At 38.4% G+C, this 26,261-nt stretch overlaps 1 protein-coding gene across 8 annotated transcripts in view; it reads left to right on the forward strand.

Moving 5' to 3' along the window:
• Positions 1 to 26,261, forward strand: part of diaph2 (diaphanous related formin 2) — a 426,600-nt gene that overhangs the window by 149,358 nt on the left and 250,981 nt on the right. For 6 of the 8 annotated variants that reach the window (XM_023958996.1, XM_023958998.1, XM_023959002.1 and 3 more), the window contains 6 exons: positions 1,807 to 1,923; positions 6,132 to 6,250; positions 9,537 to 9,601; positions 10,341 to 10,445; positions 16,094 to 16,156; positions 19,863 to 20,213. In XM_023958996.1, coding sequence (XP_023814764.1) covers positions 1,807 to 1,923; positions 6,132 to 6,250; positions 9,537 to 9,601; positions 10,341 to 10,445; positions 16,094 to 16,156; positions 19,863 to 20,213 — 820 coding nt within the window. The remainder of the gene's footprint in view (positions 1 to 1,806; positions 1,924 to 6,131; positions 6,251 to 9,536; positions 9,602 to 10,340; positions 10,446 to 16,093; positions 16,157 to 19,862; positions 20,214 to 26,261) is intronic. The other 2 variants (XM_023959001.1, XM_023959003.1) reach the window with 1 other exon arrangement.

Consider the following 26,261-nt stretch of genomic DNA (forward strand, 5'->3'; position numbering starts at 1 on the left):
AAAGGAGGGTAAATCTCTGCTGCATCATTTTCTAAATCACTTCTAAGCAAAAGGGGAGCCGCAGCAAATGGTGCCACAGTAAGAGGGAAATGTCACATGATGGAGGCCAAACCTGTACGTTGCTCTGTGGAAAATGTGAACGTTGGGTGTCAGGATAAACACTTGATGTTAAGATGGCAAGCAGGTTTTCATCTCTGCAAGAATAACAAGCTACTGTCTCCCCAGGCTACCTTTTTCTGCATGCGTGCACATATCTGAGAGGCTTATCAACTTCTTCAGACACACAGTTGCCCTCCACAGGGAAATGTTCCGTTCTGAGGCAAACAAATTAACCTCCAAATCACTCGTTTTCCTCAGTTCTCTCCTTGTTAGAGGTAGAGTTATTGTGTTGCGTTAACTTTATGAGAAACACAAATTTGGCAGTTATGCTAATCCCTTATTAGCCCATATAATGTTCAAAAAAGGGTTTCGTTGGACTGTTAATGACTGTTTTTGTATAAATCTTATTCTTGCACTGTGCTTGAGTCAATAAGTTAGGTGCCTAACTTTTTCCTGTAATATTTCCATTCTGATAAAGAACTTAGAAATAAAAAAATACTTACTGTTTTATCGACTGGTTTTGATATTAAATTAAAGCAGCGAGTTGCGTTATATGGCCCACAGGTGCTACCTGCCCCCACCCTTGTCACCCCTTTTGACACGCCCCCAATGGGTGAGCAGGTGCTACATGACCCTCCCTCTCCCCTTCTTCCCTGCCACACTGGCCAGAGCTGCATGCGACAAATCTTTTTTTTTTTTAACCCACTTTTTTCAATACGTTGGCTTTTCTGTTGATTTTGATCTCCATAGCAACTATTTTATTTTTTGGGCACCTGGGGGGGATGAACAGGTCTTTGTAGTCTTTAGAAGAATCAGCTAAAGTAATTTTTTTGTTTTCTTGACAACAGATGTTTGCTTTTTTGTTAACCACACCCACATTCCTAATGTATTCGCACAAAATGTGTCTGACTCCGTTCAAAATCTACAATCCTTAGAACCACAATTTTACTCGTGGAATTACGAGGCCAAATCCCTAGGAGAAGTTTCAATTTGTACCAAAATTGATTTTTTTTTCTTTTGAAAATTCAAGACAGTGGCCTCTTTCTGAGGTCAAAGGTCAACAAGTCATTAGTTGTGGTTGTAAAGCTAACCTGGCGGCATGTCTGTGAAATTTCATGAAGATTGTTGGAGCAAGTTTTGTATTTCCATATTGTGGGAACATTTTTGGTGACTTTGAGTATGTGGTGGGGGTGAAATGTTTGAGTCAAGGGCAGAAAATTACCAATCAGCTTTTTCATGTGTTTTCCTCTTTTTTTTTTTAATAAGAAGCCAGAACCTTAGCTGTACACCAAGTGATCCCATCTACAACACATTTTAGTTTTGTGTCGTTTGTTTCTCTTTTGTGCAAAGGTTTTAAGTAACAAAGTCAATCTGTGGGAGAGCTCTTTATGGAAAGCCCTCCTCTCATCTTGGCTTTATACTCTGAAGCAGGTCCCCTGAGAGATAATAGAAATTACATCTCTGTTCCCTTGTGCACAATGATAGCTGTCAGAAAAGCTGAGCTGAGGAAGACAAGAAAATAAATATTCACAAAAGAAGTAGCGATGGAATAAAAGAAGAAAAAGGTTCACAGAGGTTGATTGATGCCAATCTGGGTTTCATATCAAGGATTTAGCCTTGACATCTTAATGAATTCATTCTGGACTGAAATAAACAAGAAAATTCCCCAATGTGTTGTTTTTCCTTAACCTTTGTTCTTCCCTGCACTGATATGAATGAAGTGTACCATCTCCTGTCCAACATGGTGAAAGACACTGCCTCGGAGCCCTACCTCCTGTCAGTCCTTCAGCACCTATTGCTCATCAGAAATGACTATTACATCAGGTAAGCTCTGTTTGGTTTTTACTTACTGCTGACTTCCATTCACCATCGACCTGGCGGGGCTAGTTCTCTAGGCAAAATTAACCTTTCTTGGGGGAATCGTGCTGATTGTTTGTGTCCTTCAAACTTTCATCTTCTTATGTTTAAGTACGTAGAAACTCAAAGTGATGATGTCATTGAAATTAAATGGAAAAAAAATAGGTTGAACTGCATAAACCTGTAACTTTGATCAGTTTAATCTTTAGTAGTTGGATTTGGTAGGAAGTTCAAAGTTTTAGAGAAAAGAAAACAGTGAGGTTTCATTGAAATTTGTAAGTAATCTGTGAAGATTCTCCATCATCCAGACCATGTTAGCAGTAGATTATGTTCCTCTGAATTATACCTGTTAAGGAGAAATCCAGATTATTCCGGTGCTGACTCTCTTAGATTTGTGGCAAAAAGTGATTTCGTTTACACAGCCATGGTGGCTCCACCCACACCAATATTTTTAAATTATAAAACACTTTTTTTTTTAAATCAACATCTTACATTCACACTATTCTCTTCAAACTGTCCGAGCAAATCATTTACAAAAAAAAAAAAATCGACTCGCTCTTTAATCTCATTAATCCAAATGTAATTTTAAAAAGACCATTCAAAAGTCTTTCTATGCCATAAAAATGATCCACACTTTTACCATTTTTCATCAGTGTTGATAGCACTCTCTTCTAGAGTTATTATCCAGAAGAGCTCCACAAAAGCCTGGCGTATTTACCGAACTCTTCTGATAACAGCTCACATCCATAACAAGTAATCAGCTAGCGTTGTACAGTTTATTTAACTGCAGAGCGACTGTTTAATAGAACAACACAGTTGGCAATTACATTTTGAACTTGTTGTTGACATCGTTGTTTACCAGTGCTCTGCTGATAATCATATAGTAAATATAAAAACATAGAGACAAGAAAACAGTTATTTCATCAACAGACGCCTGTACGATCCAATCCACGTTCAAGAAACAGTTGATGAAGTGTAGTGAGATAAAAACAGTGCTTCCTCTTTTCAAAGCACTGTTTGTTTGGTTAAAAAAAAGTGCCAGAATAGTGTGGAAGTGGAAAAAGGGATCTTTTTATGTTTTAAAAAAAGAAGTGCTAATGTGGTCAGAGCGGCACAGATGAATAACATGCTGTGTCAGAACTTTTTTTTGGAGAAATAAGACATAAAATATAACATAGAAGATTAAAGCAGAATAAAAGGAGGATGAATGTAACAAAACCATTTGCTGTCTGTCCCCTCAGAGTTGTGAATTATGTATCCCTCATCACTTTAAAGGACATAAGGGATGGATTTCACATTAACCATTCAGTATCCCTGTGTCCATCTCTCCCCCAGTGTTCATTTACATCCCTCTGACAAAAATCAGTGCAAACCTGGATCCGTGATCCTGGGGGAAAAGAAAAAAAAAAGACAACCTATTTTAAAGATATGTTTTTGATTTTCTTTCCCCTTCCAGCTGTTGTAACAAATGCAGGGAGAAATTCCTGCACACGAACATTAACAACAGATCAGCTTTGAGTGAAGCATTTTACTCCCCATACATCACAGCTGTGCAGTTAGGATGATGGAAGATGCAGCACTGCAGTGCATACAGCGATTTCCAATTTGTGCCATCCGTCTCTTTTAAGCCTTCACCTTTAAAGTTAGCAAGTTTTCACTTTGTGAAGAGAAACTATCATTGTTGAGATGAACCATTTCCACGAAAGTTGGTTTCTCCAGCAATTATTGAGCATGACTGGGTGAAATCCTTCCAGTCCAGCCATGCCCAACGACTGAAAGCATGGTGTGAAGGTTTGACTCAAGATTTGCTGTCATTTTTTTTATTATTGTAGGAAAAAACTGTCTGTTTTACTTCATTTGCCAGTAATTCATTAAATATTCAAATTAGTATTCCAATCATAACATTGTCTACCGTGTGTAAACTGCTCTGTCTACTTTAATTCTACCTAACAAAACATTAGTTGTTTTTCTTGCCTCTGGGGCTTGGATTATGTTTGATAATTAATCTCTCCTTGCAAGCCTAATGAATGGGAGCACATGAAACCCACCCAGTAAATATAGAGCAGATCTGCTCTTTTGGAGCCTGGTGATATGGGGATTACACTGGTTTATGTGGAGTGGAGCTGGTTCAATTGGCTGGGGCTGTGCCGAACTGCGTGCTATCAGTGGAAGAAATGAAGGTGCCAAAGTAAAAGAAGAGGTTGGGGGGATGATACTGGGGACATATGGGAACCCAGCCCTGCCCACTGCTCAAGGGCCTGACAGTTCTGGGTCTCGCTTCCCGTCTCTAGTTATCTCCACCTAGCCTGTATCTGCTCGCTGGTGGAGGAGAATAAGGGAGGGAGGGAAAATAGGGTGGCTCATTGAGATAATAATGTGGTGTGCATTGGTGACAGCTGTAAGCCGAGTGCCACAGTGTTTAAGCCATGCAGGGCGACGTGTGAGCTTTCACCAGCTTGTGCCAGTCACGAGTGGGTGAATTCAACAGCTCAGGTTTAATTTATGGCTCTTTCTGCTTTTCAAAACAGCACACCTAAATGCTATTTTTTTTCTTATTTACTTTGGCTCCAATATTTCTACCATTTGGCACTTCAGCTTATAACCCGATATGGTCTGTCCACCCACAAAGTGTCTTAAAAAGACAGACTGTATATTGAATAAATAGAAACTTCTTTCTATTTGCTGTTTGTCAGTCACAAAGTGCTCGTTATCACACATTCTTTTTTTTTTTCTTTCCAAAACATGTTCTCTCTTTTTTTTTTTATGTTTCCGGTCTATAAAACGATCCCACCCAGCAACAGGCACTTTGCTCACAGCTCTGCCTGCTACAATCAATTATCACATTTAAGCAACAGTGAAGCTTCCTCTGAGTTCATCCTTTCATGGCAGACCAACAAACCGCTGGGCTTTGATCTGACTGACTTCTTGCAACCTCCCGTCGTTGGGCTTCTCTGGTTCCTTCGTTATATAAATCATAAAGAGTAGAATAATGCATTCAAGCATATTTATATATCAGGGATTTTTGGATCAAATGGTGAACTCTTTGTCATCCTCTCAGTGTACGATTACAGACCAGACAAGGAGTCTGCAAAGACAGAGATGTTTTCTAAAAAAAGGAATAGAGTTTATGTATATTAAAGGAACACGATCTGCCTCTAAAAGCTTGTTTGGGGTCTGTTTGTACTGTGCCGCTGATGAAAGAGCCCAGCTTTCATTCTGGACCCATTTTGAACTAGTATTTACAGAAGAGACGGATGACGTTGATGTGGGGATTGAATCAGAGGTCTGTCTGATTTCCTGACGCTCTGACTGTCTTCCTGTAACCATATCGTATCAATGTTCTTTTCTTCAACCAGAAATTTGTATTCAATAAATTACATATTTTATAAAGTAATTAGCCACAAGTACTTGAATGTTTGCGTCCTTTTATCCGTCTGCTGTTGTCGTTTTCCTTTTTTATCTCAGTTTGTTAAATGGCGAGAAAAACTACCTTAATGCAGAACTTAAAATCGCAGATTACAAGCAATGGAGCCTTTAGAAAAACAAAAAAAGAAGGGGGGAAAAGTATTTGTTGGTGTGATAATGTTAAATATCATCTTGAGCTCCATGTCATGCTTAGAAAATTGGTATTTCTCAGTTTGCGGCTTCGTTTAAGATGGCATTGTGTTTGCTAAATGTCACTTGCAATTAAAGTTGATAATGTTACAGGGAAAAGGTCAGATATCAACCCCTGCGATGGCACCGGACTCTCAGGCTGATTCCCTCAGTCACACTCCCGTGTTTTCCTGCTCATTGTGCTTTCAGTTACACACATTACACTGATTAGATTTACATCTGAGTCTTTACCTCGGTTTTAATTGGCAGAGATGATTGCAAATTATCCAAGAGGGCAAGCGTGACCTCGACTAACCTCCGTCACCTTGAAATAGTAGCTCCATCCCATTTTGGGCTTTGTGCCGCCATTAATCTGCTAATTTCATGAACGGGGTGAAGCAAGTGATCAAATTTAATGGCGTTCCTATTTTCTGCAGCAGCAGCCTTTTTGACATGGCATTTTGTGACCTCTTGCTTTCAATGAGCGAATCGTTTTTGGCTAATTGGCCTTGTACGGGTTTGTGTCACTCAGATCTTTTGTGGCCCGTCTGATTTTTCCGCTTTGCTCTGTGACCCTTTAGGCCTCAGTACTACAAGGTGATAGAGGAAAGTGTGGCTCAGATAGTTCTGCATCGCAGTGGGATGGACCCTGACTTTGGCTACAGTAGAAGACTGGAGATGGACTTCACACACCTGATTGGTAACTTTGCTCTGAACATTTTGACACTTTGGAAAAAATCATAACTTTAAGCATTGAAACTTTTGTCAATAAAGTTGAGTTTTTATTATCCGTTACATTGTCAAATTTATATGTACATATAATGTGTATTTCATTAGACCTGTCTAAATCACCATCAAAAATACAATATTTCCGAACTAGAGTCACTAATAACTTGAATTTTACTTTTATAGTATTGAAGAATCAGAAAGCAATAAGTTATACATCAATAATGGGTATATTTAATGTAGCACAATATAATAAAAAATAACACTTACTGGTCTAACTCAACAACAGCTTTTTTCTTATCTAACAAAAGGTCATTAAAAGTTTCCAAATGTGTCTGAAAAACTCATGATCTTTAAAAAAGCTCTGACTTTTTAATGAGCTAGAGAGTAAAAAATAACTTGTGTGGCTTTAGAATTGATCTTTTTCAACATTTTTATTCTTTTTTTTTTGTTATTTCTTAAGGCAAATCCTCACTTTTGTTATTTTTTTGACGGTTCTCCACCAGGTACTGCATTTAACTTTAACTGTGGCAGAAGAACAGGACATGTTGGAGACTCAGTCTTTCAGCTTTTTGTGCTTTTTATCTCTAAATCTACATTAAAATTTGATTAAAAAACTTAAATAATGTAATTAAAAATACTAAGTTTGTCAAATAAAGCTTGGAAAGCATAAAATGGTTACAGTGAAAGGGTGTAGTAGATAAAATGGAATTTCTCCAAACAAACATGCTGATCCAACTTTGTTGTATGCTTAAGTAGCAAATAACTGTGCATGTTGAGATTCTTTTTATTGGAAAACAGTCGTGCGAATAAAGTGAGGGTAAAGACAAGAGGCTATGATGTGCATTAATGATCCCACAGCAGATCTTGGCTGTTTTTCCTCTGGTGTGCTGTTTTTAATGAACACATCATGATAACATTCCCCATCCTTGTCCACAGCTTCATTCACTTCACATTTTAGTAGTAGTCTCATATGTGTTTTTCTAATTTTACAGATGTTTCTATGTCTTTGCATTTATTTTTGCCTGTTTGTGCCATGAATCAGTTTAATCTCCAAACAGTTTTCAATGATTAAAAAATGTACAAGTTCAGTGATGCAAAAACGTAACTGTCAGTCACAGATTTAACAGGTTGTCCCATTTAAAAAGATGAGACATCTTTAATGTTCATCATGGTTATTGTTTAATTGTGAGAGACAGAAAAAAATCCAGAAAATCCCTTTCTATCTTTTTTAAATCAGAGAAAAAAACAAATTGCCAGAAAAATGCTGTTAGGAAATCGCAAAATAATTGCGCAACATAGAGTCAAATATACCAGGAAATGAATGTGATCAAACCTTTAGAGGTCACAACAGATGATCACATCATTTGGAAACCCCACATTTTACAACCAACATTTCAAAAGGTTTTCTACTAATATTTAAAGAAAAGCAAAATTGCAAGTCTCTCCATTTTATAATAAAAAATAAAATAAAATACTGTTCCACAGTTTGGCCAAATATCAATGGTGTAGAAGATTGAGTCAGCAACCACATGACAATCTTGCCAGAGACCCTAATAATGATTGTTTACAGGCCAGGAAATATGGATAATACCAATTTTTATGAAGACAAAGTTGCTGTGGGGCATTCTCAATCCCATTTAAAGCAGAATAATCTACTGCTCACACATATTTATTAGATGTCTATTTGAACGGTGGGCGGGTCACAATTTCAGAAAAAAAGCTCTCACCTTATAAGCCATGTGGCTCGAACAGTAAAGACGAACTTTTACATTTTTGCTTAAACTTAATCAGTCTGAAGTTGGAGTCAATGAAATTCAGATGGAAAGTTATGCACTAGTGTTTCTGTCAGGACTGGAGAGGTAGACACAAGCGCGGGACACCAGAAGGTAGGTAAGAAGGATTTAATCATACGACTAGAACCAAGAAGGCGAGCAACCAAAACGATCCGGTGACAAGTATCGGCCAAACAGACTATATACACCACAGAGAAGTGAAAACAGGTGCGAACCAGGTGCGATAAATCACAGAAGTAAAGACAGCAAACATAACAAGGAACGCAACCGGAAGTTGTCAAAATAAAACCGGAAGTGAAAATGAAAACAATTCTAACCGCCCTGACCCCTTGTACCCGACATTTTCTTTATATTTTTATTTTCTGGAGGAGTTGTTTAGTAAATGGATAAACATAGGGGCAATTACTAACCAAATCTTAAGTTTTCCTGAATAAAATGAACATTTCTGCTCTTCTTGGTGGTTCTTTTAGAGCAGCGGTCTGGAACATTTAACGCTAAAAGAACTACGGTTTTCTACTGAGCAAAACCCAGTGAGAGCCACAAAGCTCCCCTTTATTCTTGTTTTTCGTGACCATTCATTTTCTAAATGTAGCTTTTATGTATTTACAATAATTGAATTCTAGCAGTGTTAAATTTTTCTATATTTAACAATTTCAAATGTTATGCTTTTTACAGCTGCACATACAAGTTCTTCTCAACATAAAATACACCGTGTCAAATACGATCCTTCTGGTGCAGCAAATGTGCTTGAATTAAAATGCAAGAAAGCCAAAACAAACATGGGGTTTTCTATCATTATGACTTTAATTTGCCTTCCTTCTTTTTCTCTTAATGCCAAAGATCAGTATGACAACATCAACACCAGTGTAGAATCTAATAAGAACAATTCTATACATGTAAATAAAACATATACTTGAAGAATTTTTGAACAGCAAGTTGTGCTACACATGATACAAATATGTGCTTAACTTCACTAATGAACCTATTTTTTATTCAAAGCATTAGCATTACTTTTAAGCCAAAGAGCTGCAATGCAAAGATAAAAGAGTGGCATGTAGTTCCAGAGCCTCAGGTTGCAAACCCCTGTGCTAGGGCATGTGTGTAAGGTATTTTTACTTGTTTTGTTTGTTATTAATTTAATTTTTTTTGGTAATATGTGTATTTAATTGTGCATGTGTACACACACATCTATTGTACACATTAAATCAATTGATTTTATACTTGAAATGATTGAATATTAAAAGTAAATCCAGGTTGTAGAAAGTGTCATTGGCTTTAGAAAAGCTTATGAATTATTGTAACATACTGTCATCCTCCAAACACGCCAAAAAGATTTGAATTGCAATTACACGCCCTGTTGGCTTTGAAACAAGCCACAAGAGTTTCTCAAAAGTTAACCTGCTGTGACGTCTTTGACAGTATTAGCATTTGGAGAATCCTTTCATAACTGTGACTGTCTTGCAGATCAGTGTGTGGATAAAGCCAAAGTTGAAGAGAGCGAACAGAAGGCTGCAGAATACTCCAAAAAGGTGAGGCATTCATCACTCCAACAGCCCCCCTTTTGGTTGGCCAGCTCCCATCAGCAATGTTTGTTTTTTCGCCAGACCCCCCAGACAAGCTATTGATTTTCCATGCCCTGATCAATACCTGGCTGTGACGCTACATGATCCGTATCAGCATTACAAGAAGATGTACACTTATCTGTGCATAGTGCCAGGGAGAGTGAAGTTATGTGCAGCTTTTTTTTTGCAATTCAGCTTTTCATAATGGTCATTTTCTCTCTCTTCGCATATTTTAAATTTTAAGAGGGGAAAAAAAATCTGAACTTGTTTTTTTTTTGCAGTACCTAAAAAAGTTTGATGTTGGAAATGTGTAAAGCCAAATTAAAAAAAAATAAATATCTGGAATCTTGACCGTCAGGGGTCCTGTGGGTGTTTTTTCTTAAGAAAAACGCCCCACCATCGCCACCTTGCACCCTGCTAGGCCAGTGAAGTCATTGCTGCGACACGGCTTGGTGTCTGTAAAGGTTAGATCTATCACATGCAAGTACACAAAGCCTGGAACCAAGACAGAAGACAACATGGCTCCTGGGCCGGTGGAGCTATGAATAGAAAAAGGCCGAAGAGCGTAAAAAAAGTGCGTTCCTCTGTCTGCTGACGCCTCGTGGCCACGCTCATGAGACCCCCCGCCGCCCACCTGCATGTGTGTATGTGTTGACATGTCTTTGCACTGCTCACACACATGTATCTGTGTCCTCCTTTCTCACAGTTTGATGAGGAGTTCAGTGCACGACAGGAGGCCCAGGCTGAATGTCAAAAGTTGGAAGAGAAAATCAAAGAGTTTCAGACGAAGATGCAAGCCTTGGAGGCCCAGGTAAATGCAGGAAAAACAAGCCCCTCTAATACTGTCTTTATTACCTCATAACATATGAACAAAGACGTCAGTCATAGGTTTCCTAAGTGCTTTTAATCAGTTTGATCGGCATTCCCTTTCATCCTGAAATCCCTACAAAATGAAACGTTTTGTCTTAAAAGTCTCGTCGCAGATGAGTAATGGTGCCTAGAAAAGGTTTGATTTGGTCAGAAGGATGCCTTTCCAGTCCACTCACAGATGTGAAGCTCCTGTAAGTGGGAGTTATTATCCATGCGAGAACATCTGATTTAATAAAGGGTCAATCTCCTGCCTAAGTTGTAGCTCATCGTACAAGCAAATTGCTCTATTGAAGCTTTTCCTGTGAAATTCTATCATCACAGAGATGGATTGCATTTCTTTTCCAGGCTTCCACGTATTTTCTTCCCAGGCAAAACCCTCCATTTTAAGCACAGAAAATGACTGCTATTTCCCCCTTAACCCAATTTTAAACACTTTAGTACTACCTTGGGATGAAAAAGCAGTTTGCCTATCTGCAAAGGGAATTTAATATAAACTAGCATTGAAAGATGGTTTAGCTACACAAGAAATGGCTTCTTTCTTTCTTTTCAAAATTAAATTTCCTATATTGTGTGTTTGCACTTAACCGTCTGAATAACTTTACCTGCAAAGCCAGTTTAAAAGCTGTTTTTGGAGCAGAAAGTTTGGCGTAGCGTAGTCACAGTTACATCTGTTTTAGCGGTATGTGTCTGTTTTTTTAACCTGTTGCAAATAAAGTTGGGAGTTACATGTTTTATGAATTTGCTAACCTAGCGGCATTGCACTGTGTTTTTATTTACCAGTACAACGCTTAAGAGATAGCGTAGTCACAGTAACAATTGTTTTTCGTGGGATCAGTCTGTTTTTTTGTGTTGCAAACAAGGTCTGGAGTTACAGGTATTGTGAATATGCAAATATGTAGCGTGTCACAAACAAGAATTGGAATTAGTGTGAACGGCGTGACCAAAGTGTGACTGAAAGACAGACTCATCTCTAACTCTTTTGTCTCTCTTAATGCGGCCCATAGTTCAGTGCGCCTTATAAAAGACACAAGTTTGAAAATAGACCATTCATTAACGGTGTGATTATTTTAAAGGTCTTATTAATCACAAAATCCTCACTATTATCATCATGTATCACGTCATCATGTAATATCTTCCTCCTACCATCTGTTTAGAGCTAAAATCTTGATCTCACTTGTCTTTTTCTCCTAATTGTGACACCCTTTTCAACTTTTACAAACATCCCTGGTTTCCTTCCTTTCCTCTTTTTTTGCAAACAATCGACTGGCCCGTTTCCAGAGCCAGTGTTCAGTAATTAGTGTAGAGCAGAGGTGTCCAACAGAGTTGGAGCGTGTTTTGCTTGTTTGTCTTAATGCTCCTTCAAAGACTGGGCTTTGCCAAAGATGATCATCACTCTCAATGCAGGGGCATTAAAGCTATAGGCCCTTCATTACCTTCTACATTTCTCAGCAAGTAAATAACTATTAGGAGTTCAGTGTAGCTGCTGTTGAGTTTGAATTGAATTGTTTTGATGGCATTTTAAACTTCATGAGTACCAAATCACTCTAAGGTATTACTTTGTGTCACATAATGATGGCATTTTATATAGAATGATATAACATATTTTCTGCACTAGACTGTAGGTCACACTGGATTATAGAAAAGTAGACCCATTCAATGAATGGTCTACTTTTAAACTTATGTCACATATAAGGCGCATTAAGGGAGACAAAAGAGTGAGAGATAAGTCCATCAGTCAGTTGGACTTTATAAACTGTGTTCACAGTAACCCTAAAACAGGGATGTCAAACTCAGTCACACAGGGGTCAAAATACAAAACACATTTTAAGTTGCGGGACGAACAGGAAAAACATTTTTTTAACACACTAAAACTACATTTTTAAACCTGTAAACTTTTAAAACGTGTCTTATTTTAACATAAATATAAATAAAAACAGACAGGAATATTATTCTACGTAAACCTTAAATAATAAAGATTCTGTCAAAATGATAAAAGTTCCATAAACTGATTAATGGCACGTTTAAAGAAAAGACGCTCAGATTTCTTTACTTGTGTGTCATTTTATATACAAAAAATAAACTTATAAATATCCCAAGAGATGTTGCTCTCCATAAAAATACAGTAGATCCTGTCAAGGTTGTACAAATATGAACGTGCTGCAGAACAAAACAAATAAAAATAAAACGATTGCTTTATTGCAAAAACAAATCAAATCAAATCCGTTTTCTTTGCTCTTGTGTCGTTTTGCCAGAGCTGGACTCCTGGCATTTAGTTTTTTTCTGTTCGGTTTGTGAGGTCCTGTGTCTTTGTGAAACGTATCAGAGTGACTTCGCTTTTCAAAAAACAAAACGAAACCTAATAACTTGGGGTTACCCCAAAAATATTTTGAGTTTTCCTACTTTTGTGCAGCACCAACAGCAAAAATCCTCCCCAAAACATTCACATACATTCAAAATTAAATGATCTATTGTTTATTTAATAATGAAATAGTGCAGCTGTTTTACTGCCTCCATCTGTCTTTTCAGTGCAGCTTTCATGTCAGATGCAAATACCAAAAAAAACACAGACAAACGTAAAATAGATATTTTATGAAAAAAAAGACATGTCATAAAAATATTGACAATGTATAAATAGTCACTAAAGACATTATTAGCATAAGTAGGATAAACTAAAGGCACACGATGACCCAAGTTTATTAGGGATTGCACAATCAAGGCTGTGCTCTGTGTGCTGTTTCACTTCACATTCTGCGGCGTAATTGTAAAGGAAAAATACAAAATACAGTGAGTTTGAGGCTAAAACATATTAAGAGTCAATAATTTAGATTATATTTAGAGAATAGATTAAGTGGACACATTTCAGTTTTTTTCTTAGTTCTTCACAGTGGAGAGGATAAATTACAGGTGAGGAGCTCCTTGACCTTTTTCCATCCCCATACCGCACGTCTCTGCTGAGACCTGTTTCAATAAGGAACCAACCCAACCCAAATGATGTCCACCCCTCAATAGCAATTTTTGCCCACAAATGTAGAATCTAACCCCCCCCCCCAATGGGCAGGAAATCACCCATTCTGGCAAAAGTGGTGTTCGGCAAGGTACTGCTTGATGGGCTTTGTAGCTAATAGGGTGTAGTGAAGGTCACAGACACACTGGGATTGGGCCTACTGACAGTGCAGGGAATTGTGGGATATTATTCCTTTGGGGTTAAAGTTTGAGTTTTTGTCTGTGTTTTGTTGTCCGGCTGTTTTACACTATTTTGCCCTTAGTTCTTTTATCCTGTTATATTTGTTTCTTTCTGCACCATGAGTGAGAGGGAGGGAGAGAATAGATACGTTGACAACGTTGTGTGACCCAAAAGTAACGTCGCTTTTCATGATAACTGATATTCCAGTCTCCTCAATCTAACATTACTAAAATATATTACCAGTACGACACGTTGCTGGGCCATTAATTATAATAATGCAAAACCATCTGGCTGGCAGGATATAATTACTTGGCGGACCGGATTTGACCCGCAGGCCTTGATTTGACACATGTGCTCTAGAACTTGTTTGTGACATTCTACATGTTAGAAGCATTAGTGTATAAACAATGCATGTAACTCTGACTACGTAACTCTTAACCTTGTTAGTAACACATAAAAAAAGTCTGACACCACTACACGTTAGCCGCATAAGCGGATTCACAATAACACCCTACCAAATATTTTGACGGAGCACCATGTGCCTCTCAAAATCAGTAAGCAAAACCAGAATGAATCCATCTATACTGTCCGGATTACAAGGTGCACTGTAGTTTGAAAATAAAAATAAAATAAGGCTTTTAAGTTTGCCTTGTAGTACAGAAAGTGGGCTTTGCACTGACTGGTTTCTGGGAAATCCCTCCCAGGTGGAGAAATTATACATTTAGTAATAAAAAGTACAAACAGTTGAATCTTCACCTCAAGCAGGGAACTCTGATGTTTTTTTCCATCAGATTCTCTTCCTTCCTTTATCTTCAGACAAGGTTGCAACTGTGCGTTCTGCAGACTTCTCCACATTTGGCCTGGTGTTTCAGAGAAGTCATTAAGCATGAGAGCATGGAAACTTCAAACCTGTGTGAGAGCACACACTCAGTTTGTCTATCAAAGCATCACTTGTCATTTTGCTGCATATAAATGAAGTGAGATCCAAACCTAACCTTTCATCTGCCAGAGTGATTTCTTTTCGGAAAGCTCAAGTGTGCTTCTGTCATTTCTTTCCACTGTGTTTGTGAACCAGCACACTTAATGAGTCTTTTTCTAGAACTTTTGGCATTGTAGCATGCAGCGTGCTTCATGCGACTGTTTGATTATCTCCCAATCAAGTAAAGTGGAGTTTCTGCTTGTAAACATCAACAAAGAACCACCAAATCAGAGAAAAAAAAAAAAAAACTCCTTTGCCCAAACCTTTGCTTGAAACCCTTCCAGGGGAAAACGTAGCTATTCACTGAATCAGCTCTGGATGAGATGAATTATGTAGCACTGCAGTGGTGTGCTGGAACTACATGCTGGCTATCCCATTAATAGGTTTTAACAACTTGGCCTTCTCTTAGCTGACCTAGCATGGCCCCCATAGGAGATGGGGGGAGCAGGGGGGGTAGACCACTCTATCTGTTAGTGCCAAACTGTTTTCTAACCTGACTGATAATAGGATTTGACTGGCAATGACAGCAAAATTAATAATGAAGTAACTGTGATGTGGTGAGGTGGGGCCACGTTACTTGTTAAGCCAAAAACACTGTCGCTCAAACGCATTTCCCATCTATAGCAACGTTTCCAATTTGGTCTTTAATAATGCTTAAAAGACCTTGGAGAGCAGGGATAACAAAATTTCCTTTTTTTGGGATGGAACTAATCCCCAAGGTTGACATATATACTAACAACTCTTCCAGGTTCAAATATTGCACTTTAGTACCAATTTTCCATCTATTTTCCCCCCTCTCTAATATGCATTAAATATTTAGGTCTCCACAGCCCAAAGTGTTCAGTGGGACTGACTCCATAAAAACAGCTCAGTTGCTGTGGAAAATGTTCCCATCGTCTTTATGCAGGCAGGGCTGCACGGAGTGAAATATCAAAGCATGATGGGTACAATTCTAAAACAAAGACTACACACTGGAATCAGTGTTCATCTCACATCACAGAGTTTAGAGTTGAAATGGTTTTTTTGCAATGCCAGAACGAGAAGAAAGTCGGATGAAAGAAGGGGTTTGAAGGTAGACCAGCTGTCTGTCAGTGGCACAGCCCGCGTTCCTTTCATGCAGCCATTGCACTCCACCGACTTGGAGAGAGATTGCATCTTGTTTTAGGTGCAGAAGAACAGGACAGTCTGCCCTACGTCCTCTCCCACGTCATTGTAATTGTCATTAACAGTGTAAAAGACCCCCTCCTCCTTTTCTTCACCTCTTCTTCAGTTTATTGTGCTTGGTGTGGGTTTTGTATGAAATGTACTAGTGTTCCTCTTCTGTCTTTCTAACACACCCCATTTGTGCCTCTTTACTACTCGCTTTGTGTGTTGTGATGTGTGTGTTGGTCATCCTGTGTGTGTATGTGTGTGTGTGTGTGCACAGTTAACTATTGAGAAAGTCAAGCTTAAAGAGGCTCAGAGACTCATCTGGGAATCTGAAGCCAAGGTGGGTTTCATTTTGTTTTGCATGCATACCACTTCAAAACCTCACCTCCAATCAAACGTCCTTCATAATGAAGACGGATTGAATTGTGTCAAATAGTTTCTGTGATTATAGGTCTGATTTATCTTTTTCTGCATGCTCACCACTCGTCTTGTCATGCTTTGCATTTTACAGAAACACTTTTCCTAATCCTACATTCCAATTATATATGTGATCCAATTTCCATGAATAAACAGTTTGTGGGTTCTTTTATTTATTTGTTAGTTTGTTTTTATTTTTAATTAGGCATAAGTCGGGCACAACAATTTAACCACATCTCTTTCAGCCGTAATTAGCTGTTCTGCTGACCTCTATATTAAGTCCAGAGGAGTTTATATCTGAACTGGATTTGTCAGATTTTCCTTTCGTTTATAGCCAAAGATGGGGCATACTAATGTAACACAATTTACAAGTTTATCCCATTATTAACCTTTTGGTTTAATACGCTTTGGACAACAAAATAGCACCTTAAAAAAAGGTTCCTATTCGCTCAGTTTTAATAAAAACAAACAAACAAAAAAAGCATCAGGTCATTGGCTGTTTGCATCACCTCTATGAAAGCAGGGGTTTCAACACATTGTTGGTTCCAGGTGTATTAAAACAACAGCAGCTAACAAATATCAAATTTGAAATTAGAGGATGATGGGTAACATTTGAAAGAAATAAATGGTTTCTATATTTTAAACTCTGCAACTTGGTAGTTAAATATTAAATTGATTCATAAAAACAGAGAAACGTTAAATATTGTTTGATGGACCACCAAAGCAAGACCTCATCTCCATTAGGACTAAAATGAAGCGGAAATGTCAAAAACATTTGTCTTACTGCTGCTAAGTGTCTGAAACCTGCTCATTAGACAGGATAATGGTTGAAAGCACTCTTGTGTTTTGACTCATTTTGCAGACCCACTCCAATAAAAACCCAGTGTTTGGGGTTTTTAACATTGTGGCTTTTTTCTGATGATGGAGAACATATATAAAGAAAAGTAAACTTAAAATTGTGCATTTCTGGACATTTCTTTGATTTCTTCTTTATTTATGAATCAGAAACAGATAAAAAATACCATGGGGAAAAGCTTGGAGCCTTGATGTAGAACCTACTACAGCAAGCAACAAGCTCCCTGTCCTACTTTGTTCTGATGTGTCCACATGCAGACACATAGATCCACGTACGTCTTTGTTTTCCTCGTCTGAGCTGACATCTGACCTAAAACTGTATGCTGCAATATTGCTCACCGTTTGTGTTACACTGGTAATGTTAGGTTAGGGTTGTGAGGGTCTGCAAGTCAGCGGGAGAGTGTGTAAGCACATGGATGATGGGAAGTGGGGGTGGGCTTGACAGTCCTGCCAATAACTCAGAGGGGAAGTTCTACTGAACCACTGAACAAACTGTCCTAGAAAATGATCCAGGTTTTTAGATTTTGGTATAATCACAATAAAAAACAAAAAAACAGTAGGAACATTTTTACAATATATCAAAAGATGATTGGAGGGGGACTTTAAGGCTGTTTGACCCCTCAGGATTAGTTCAGTGTGATCGATGCTTGGATATGCCATGGCATTGGTCACAACCTTAAATGCCACTCAATAAAAACAGACTTCTTGTGTTCTATGCAAAGTCAGCAAAAATGCAAAAAAATAAATAAAAATCTAAAAACTTCTCAGTGGTAAACAAAAAAATAAAACAAATCACACCTCAGTGTTTTTTCACAAAACCAAAATTTAAATTTTAATTCCACCGGACAGTGGTAAAATAATAAATTAGAATTGTTGAAGGTTCCCTTGCCTGTTGAAGGTACAGCCAACTTGAGGCTTTAATATCGTTTAGTTTTTATAGCAAACACCAACAAGCTCTGCTTCTAGAGGTGAGCAAATCTAAGTATGCCCCCCTAATCAAATGCAATTCTGAATTTGAATAACTATATCTAGCTGTATGTGGATGTTATAGAAAACCTTGAAGCTTGTCTCTTCTCTAATCATTCTTCAGAGGGATTCTTGAATGCAACAATGTGCTACACCATGTTTATTTGCAGCACTGGCTCTATGATTGGTTTGCATACAGGTAAATAGAGAGATGGAGGGCCCTTGGTATGGAAACAAATTTGCTTTGATTCAGCATCTCATTTGCTTCCTTTCTCTCATATTAATCTTAAAAGATTGACAGACGTGTAATCAGTGCATGCAGGCTTCAACGAGGGGCTCAGAGCAATCAGTCTGAGGTGCTCCTCGTACAACACCTTTTTAATTTTGGCTCTAATAAACCATCTGCCAATATCATTATGTAATAAAACACTATGTAATGTCTTTAAATTTGAAGCCAATTTCATTTAAACACAAAATCAAGTGAGTGGGTAAAATGCAGGCTGGAAAATTGGTTCTGGAAATAAAGAGTGCAAATGGAAAGACTTTTGTTTAAAGCTGACTTCCAATCTGAACCCTGATGGAACAATAGAGCCTGTAATTGTAGAATTTGCATAACTTTTTTATATTTTTTTTATCGCTGCACATTTTGCTTTCAGACTTACTGTGAATTATCATCTGCTTTCTGATACTTGTTCATGTTGGGATTGTTCTGCAGTGACTGTGTGGTTTTATTAGAGTCAGATTAGTTAGAAATACTGTTAGTATGATTGCCCACCAATGTACGGCTCTTGTTTAAAGACTTTACTACAAAGCAAAATCATTTCTTTCTATAAAAGGATAAAAAGTAGTTGATATTATTAAATCTGAGCTAAAGCATTTTTCCTTCACCAGTTAAAGTTAAGGCAAGTTACTTTTTCTTCATTTTGTCCTTTTTTGGGTGGGCTTTGATTAGCATGATGCTTCAGCTCACTCTTTATTTAATTTTGTTTATTGTTTAAAAGTAGTAAAAATGTTATGTTTGAAGAACCAAATAAACATTTTTTACATTCAATCTTCCTGAACTGTGGCTATTTTCCAAATTCACTCACTACTCCCAAACCCCCAAAAGACAGCACAAGACTATCCATTGTCCTGGATTTGAATACTTAAAAAAAAATGTTTAATTTAAATGCCAAGTTCAGCATCACCCATTTGCCAAAGTAAAAGTGCAATGCATTGTGGTCTAAATTTGCCAATCTATTCAGCATCGATGCACACTGCTTTTTTAGCTGAGACTTCTGAAAAATTTCCAGGCCACTGGATTCTTGAAATGATGCTTTGTGCACCCCTCCCTACAACATAGCGAATGGCCTTTATCGTGCACTAACAGGGGGGTAGTGAGGTAATTTGGACCCAGGTGAAATGTAGCATCCAATGTACTATAAGCTCTGATTACAACAAACTACACCTTCAGCTGATTTTTGTTAGCTTTGACTAAAAAGCTTTAAAATGAATGAGGCTTATTTGGAAAAGGACACAGTGAAGACTTGCTTTGTTGTCCCTCATCTGGAATCTGCTGTTAAAAAACAACTTCAGTTGTCAAAATTGGGATTATTACATTATCATGACATTATAAATGAGTAATGTAGAATCTGGCTGCATGTTATAACGTTAGATATAACATCTATATAGTTGTTATCATGTCAGCAAAGCAAGAAAATTCTTCTCTATGAAATTGTGGTTAATTTCTTTCCAACATGAGACTCGAATCAAACCGGAGTCTTCCTCACTGCTTCTGCGTCTGTAACACCACTCGTCTTCTGCTGCAGATCGCTGCAGGCCCAGCGGCAGCTGGAGCCCCGCCTCCTCCACCTTTACCTGGGGCTGCAGCCCCTCCCCCTCCTCCGCCTCCTCCCCCACCTGGTGGATGCCCCCCTCCACCTCCTCCGCCTCTCCCCGGCCAGGCCAGCATTCCCCCGCCACCGCCGCCTCCTCCGCCACCAGGTGGAGGGCCCCCACCTCCTCCAGGATGTGGGCCGCCACCTCCTCCTCCTCCTTTTGGAGGCCTCGGCGGGCCTCCGCCCCCCCCTTCAGCACCTGTCGTCAAACTTCCTTATGGACTGGAGCCGAAGAAGACCTACAAGCCAGAAAATGTGATGAAGAGGGTCAATTGGACAAAGGTATGGTTTTCTTGGATTAAATGAAACCTTTTTCTCATGAAAGAGCCTTGTTTTGAGAAAAATTATCCTATTTTCTGTTTTGCAGGAAAAATACATTTTTAAAGACATTTTTTTAATTGTAAAATAATCTTAAGAAATATGTTTTAATGTATTAATGAATTCTTGGAAAGGCATTTTTTTCTTACCCCATTGGTACATTTTTTGAATTTCATTTAAAGTAAAAAGATTACAATTTTACACAATTTTGACTTATTTCTAGGGGACTTGTTTTTGCTGTTATTTAAACTATTGAGGAAAATGACACTCACTAGTTTGCATCAGCTATTTATTGGCCATAGGCTACACTATATGAATCTATGCACTCATTTTATAAAACATTAAACAATTTCTAAAGCTTAAATGTGCTTGAATGAACACTTTCTTTGAATAATTGGAGGATGACTTGGTTGTGTAACGTGCCATTACCCATGCAATAGATAATTTACCACTTGCCCCAGAAATTTGTAGCATTAATGTTGTAGTTATTTACTGCAACTTGTGTGACTCTTTAGTCTTCAAAAACAAAATGTAAAAACAATTCTTTTGAGGTTCTGTTGGTGAAGCGAGTCATTTCAAATCGCTTTGGTGGATTTAAAATTTAATTTTCCTTAAACTGCGTTAGTTTTATTTTGCTTCATTTTTCTAATATTAAAATAATTGAACAAATCTGGTGCAATACCAGCTATTACATACTGTAGGAAATATATGTAGTGCTCACAAAGTTTAAAATAGGAAATCAACCAACATCTGTCTTATCTGTGACTCAAGCATCTGGTAAAATCTTATAATTATGCTTTTTATTTATTCTGAATGTCATTTTCAGCAAGGTGACGGTCAACAGATGCTGCAGCACTGATCCAGAGAGAAGTTGGTTGCGATGTATTTAAAAAGTATGACCCCCATGCCACTTTTTCAATCAATCAAATAAATGAGAAAAGAGAGGACATTTTCCTCAGAAGCTACAGTCAATTTTACTTTTAGGAAAGCAAAGATAAAAGTTTCACAGAAAAAAAAGAGTACCTATAGACTCCAGAAGAAACGCACTTGATCAAGAAGCTCAAGAAGGCCGAGCACATTTAGTCACCTGACTTCAACTGCAACAGTGAATGAACCTTTTAAATTCAAACACATTGGAAGTTAACATCTATTTGTGTGAATAGCAGTCTAGCTGAATATATGGGTTGCTGCATCCTTGAAAATGGATTAACCTGGAAAAATGTACACGGCAGCTTTATATTTGTCTGAACTTCCATCCATACATTTTCTTAACCTGCTTCATCCCTTTTGGGGTGGCTGGGTGCCAGTGCCTAACCTGGCTACTGTTGGGCGACGGCCGGTTACACCCTAGACAGGTCAGCCTGTTGCAGGGCCACACAGTCACACACTCATACACACCTGGGAAAAGTTAGAGTCTTGGAAGTATGTTCTTCGACTGTGGGAGGAAGCCGGAGAAAACCCACGCATGCACAGAGAGAACATGCAAACTCTACACACAAAAAGGTCCCAGCTGCGATTTGGACAAGGGCTTTCTCGCTGCAAAAGCCACTGATATAACATTTATTCAACAACAAACTAGGAAGTAATAAGTTAAAGAAAAGAAAAAACGGAATTTGAAGTCAGAGCTGACAATTCAAATTAATATTCAGTTTATTATTATTATCAATATTTGAATTAAAATTCCTCTTAAGCATGCGTCTGCAAAGTGATATGTAATATATAATTAAATTGCCACTAGCAGGTGCAGCAGTATAAGACATCTGAATGGTAAAGTAAAAATACACTTTGAACAAATGAAAACAATTAGGTGGATATTTTGACATTTCATGAAGCTTGTTAGCACTTGCCAACTGAATGTGTGAGAAATCATACTATATTTACAGCCACAAATGTGTAGCTATAAATGCAGCTTCAATAGATACAGTTACAAATGTTGTTGGATCATTCAACTTAATACATTTGTTAATTAAAGAATGAAGATGCTAACATTTGTGATGTTTTTCTGCCTTAGTCACTTGAATGAGAGATTAGACATTCAGTATAATATCATTGTGCCATTTTCTTTTTTAAACCTTTTATTATATGGATATTCAGGGCTGAAAGTTAGCCGGTCCGGTCCAGTACTGCGTAATGTTCTAAGATCTGGCAGGGGTATGCTGTACCGGCTAAAACATCGCTGCTCTTTGCTGCTTTAGCACTCATTCAAATCTGGGGGCTAAAATTGCTCCTAATGCCACCAAAACTGCGAACCAGGCAGCGTTCTTTCTCATTCTTTCAGCGTCTGTGGTTTTTAGCGTCTTATCATCACTAAAAAATGGGATTTACGTCCCTCTCTCCTCTCACTATCCAATAATTCTCTCACTTCCCTAAACCAACACATTGAGCATGCGTGTCTTACAGGGTACGTTTGATTTGTTGTGTGGGGACACTTAATTCATTCACGGTCAAGGAGGCATATTTATGTGCAGGCTGGAGGTTGGTTAGTTTGCAATGGGGCAAGAAAAACAATAAATGATTCTTACAATTCCTGAACACTATTGTGATTGATAGTTCAAGATAAACCTCAATGCAAGGGTAGAAGTAAAACATGCGGGGGAAAAAAATTATGTTTGAAAAAGCCATTGAAAAAAAATGCAGGGAAAATGGAAAATGAGACAGAAAGAGGTGCATTTCCTACATTTATCCTTAACTGCATTTATCTGTAGTGCTGTAACGCTTCCTTTTACAATTCTTATCGTAATTAGTGGTTGCTAGGGTTGTGCCGATGGCCGATACCATCGTCCAAAATGGACGATACCATCGTCCAAAATGGACGATACCATCGTCCATCGTGATTGCTGACTGACATCACGATGGAGAGACACCATCGTGATGCCACGCCCCCGCCACGCTGCGAGTGGACACCATAAGCCGCGGTTACATGTGCAAAATATCTTGATCGCATCAATGGTCGGATTAGAATTCAACCTTTTACATGGGCCCAGAAAATATTTTTCCGATTATAACAAACGTTCACATGGGGTCACACTTTCGGTCGGAATAAATCATTTGCACATGCGCAGTAGTGTTTAAAAATACTGGAAGAGGAAATGAGTTCCGCTGTGAGGCTACATACATAGATATCTGGCAGCTCCGTAATATCCTAGATGATCTGCTAAACCTGCTTTCATCAATGTTACAGTTATTATGAAGCGCCTGTTCGCTCATCGTTTTTTTTTAATCCGTGTGGTCAGTGCTTTTTCTGTTGAAGATTGGAGCCGGAAGAAGCCAGGGCTAAGAGAGGCTAACACGCTAACAACATTTAGCCTTTGATGAACATAAAATCCATGCGGGAAATGCTGCAATCTGCAGCTTGGCTGCATGTAAATATGTGGGAATAACATCAGCCTTTATTTTGTCAGGACACGACTGGAAACACAAATTCACTTGATTGTTTGAATGGTTTCTAAGGACTGAGCGACATTTCTGCTTTGAAAAGCTCACACACTGCCCCAAAGCCGCTATGTGGTGGTTGTGCCCGGACACACTCTTTTACCGGACGACCCGGTTCTCCTGAGTTCGGTAGCTCGTTCACCTTGAGCTGCGGGACGGATCACAGTCCGAAGTCTCTCACACATTGCGCACACGTAACAAAGCATCCTCCCTTCCACTCAAACACAAAGTCCGACTGCTCTGCTTAGAGACACGGTTGCTCCGTCCACCGGTCCACTTGACTTATCAAGTGTAGGAGCGGACTTCTACTTTTCTATTTTGTTTGTAATTTTTTAATTTTTTTGTTAAAGTCACTTCCCTCAGTTTATACTGGATCATCGCGGATTAGTCATTAGTTGGGAAACAAAATGAATGAAGTAAATAGTACCAGCATAAACAAAAATGTACTTTCCCCCTGTGTATATGTAAATATGTGCTCACCCAACCACACATGGTGTCCATTTTCTATAGACATGGTCTTAATTTGATTTGAAAATGTCTTAACTTTAACATCTTGAAATCTGTTGATACAATGTTTATGTAGGTTTTTTGCATCAAATTGTGCCTAAGCCTATTAGATTGACAGAATGAAGGGAAACAAGGATGCATTGAGATGTAGAAAACAAGTTCAGTTGCACAGTTAAAGCTCACTGGTAGCTCATTAGATCAAGTTTGAACCGCCTTCCCCCAGACATGAAAAGGCCATTTTCATTCTGCTCAGGCTTCACAGGAAAATCCCACATCCACTCAATGGACTGAAAGTTCAGTTACAAGCTGTTAAGAAAATTATTGAACAAAATCCTTTGGTTTAAACCACTGCCAGATGAATATATTACCAGTCTCACTATGATTTAGGTGACCCAGATAAACAACTGTTGCAAAAGAAAACTACTAATAAGATGGACATTTTTAATGATGTCTGTCTAGACTCAGGGATAACTTTGGGATAAGCTTTTTTAAAATTCAGAGACTCTTCTGTGCTTCTTGAGCTGTAGGTTTTTGTTCAAGAATCAACATTTTAACCAGTCAACTCAAAACACCATAAATAAAAAAAGAAAAAGTGTTCTTAAAATGTATGTCTTTAAATTCAAGTGCACCGATGCCACTTGTTTTGGTAAAAACGGGGATGCAAACAAAAATAATGTATGTGGCTTAGAGATAGAGCAGCTGCCTTGTAGTCCCAACCTCCAATTAGGTTTGGTGGTTTGAAAAAAAGAAAGAAAAGAAAGATGCCCTATTGACTGAGAATTTGTTCACACAATATTCTTTATTAACAAATAAGAGTAACAAATAACTACTACCTATCTAACTAATGAACTAACTATATAGGTGTTGTAGAATCCCTATGCGTATGTGTGTCAGCGCGCTGTGTGTGTAGGAGGAAGGAGTACACACGAGTGTGTTGGGGGTACGTGTTGATTCTTCTGCAGTGGACCGCTCTCGAGCTGCACGCGAGGCTTCACCTATGCTCTCTGGTACAGACATCTTCTCAGAATATTATATATTCTCCAGTAATAAACGAGACTGCAGACACTTTGTCACCTTTGCGGTAGCCATGAAGCCTGACACCCATGAAGAACGCGGGGCACTTAAAAACGCACGCAGCTTGTAATGGAAATGAATACAATAGAAATTAATAATTAGAACGCAGTAAATTTGTTGTATTTCCTTGCGAGACGGAAACTTCTGTTGTAGAATCAATGAGGATTTGTTTCTGAAACCGCTCGCGTGTCTGTGTGTGTGTGTGAATAGAGGGAGTGACAGCTGTGCGCCGGTAAGAGGTGAGAGGTGCGGCGCAGGGAGTGAAGGAGAACAGAAATAAAAGGTTTCCCCCAGAAACCCTTGAAGTCTGAACACAGGACTAGCAGAAAAATTAAATTATCAGCAAAGATGAATGTGTTTAATGTGTTGATTATAGTTCCAACCACGCACCATATGCAGAACTTAAAAAAAAAAAAGAAAAAACAAACCTTCAAAAAATAATACAGTGCGGTGATAATGTGATGACCTCATCAACAACAACAGACAAGATGACTAATGCTGCAATACATAACTTTCTAACTCAGTTGGATTTTTTTTAATCAAATATTTTCTTTCTTCTTTTTTTATCAAATATTTTTTTCTTTCTTTCTTTCTGCAGTTATCGTCACACCCATAGCAGTAACTACCAAATGCTAGATGGGTTTGTTTATGCTTAGGTCACCTTTTCACAGTCCTGCTGCTTCTTTCAGAGTTTAAAATCTTTGGCCTGTCTTACTATGTAGGTGCAAGGCTGCATCTCAGAGTCTTTGCTGTCTCATCCTCAATTTGAACCGTGGTGGGTGGGTAGGTGGGGGTGGGGGGGACGAAGATGTGGAGCTTTGATGTGTCTAATCACTCTCCCTTTTTATTGGGTGCTGCCATATTCACGTGGTTTGTCATCACATAAAGACCTTCTGTCTCACTTTTATGTTTTGTTCTTTTCTTTTATTACCGTCTCATTTGCCACTCGGCTGCAAAGTATGCCTCACAAGGTCATGACACAAACCCCCTTCTTCCAGC

Source organism: Oryzias latipes, chromosome 10 (genome assembly GCF_002234675.1).
Source record: "Oryzias latipes chromosome 10, ASM223467v1".
Lineage (NCBI taxonomy): Eukaryota > Metazoa > Chordata > Actinopteri > Beloniformes > Adrianichthyidae > Oryzias > Oryzias latipes.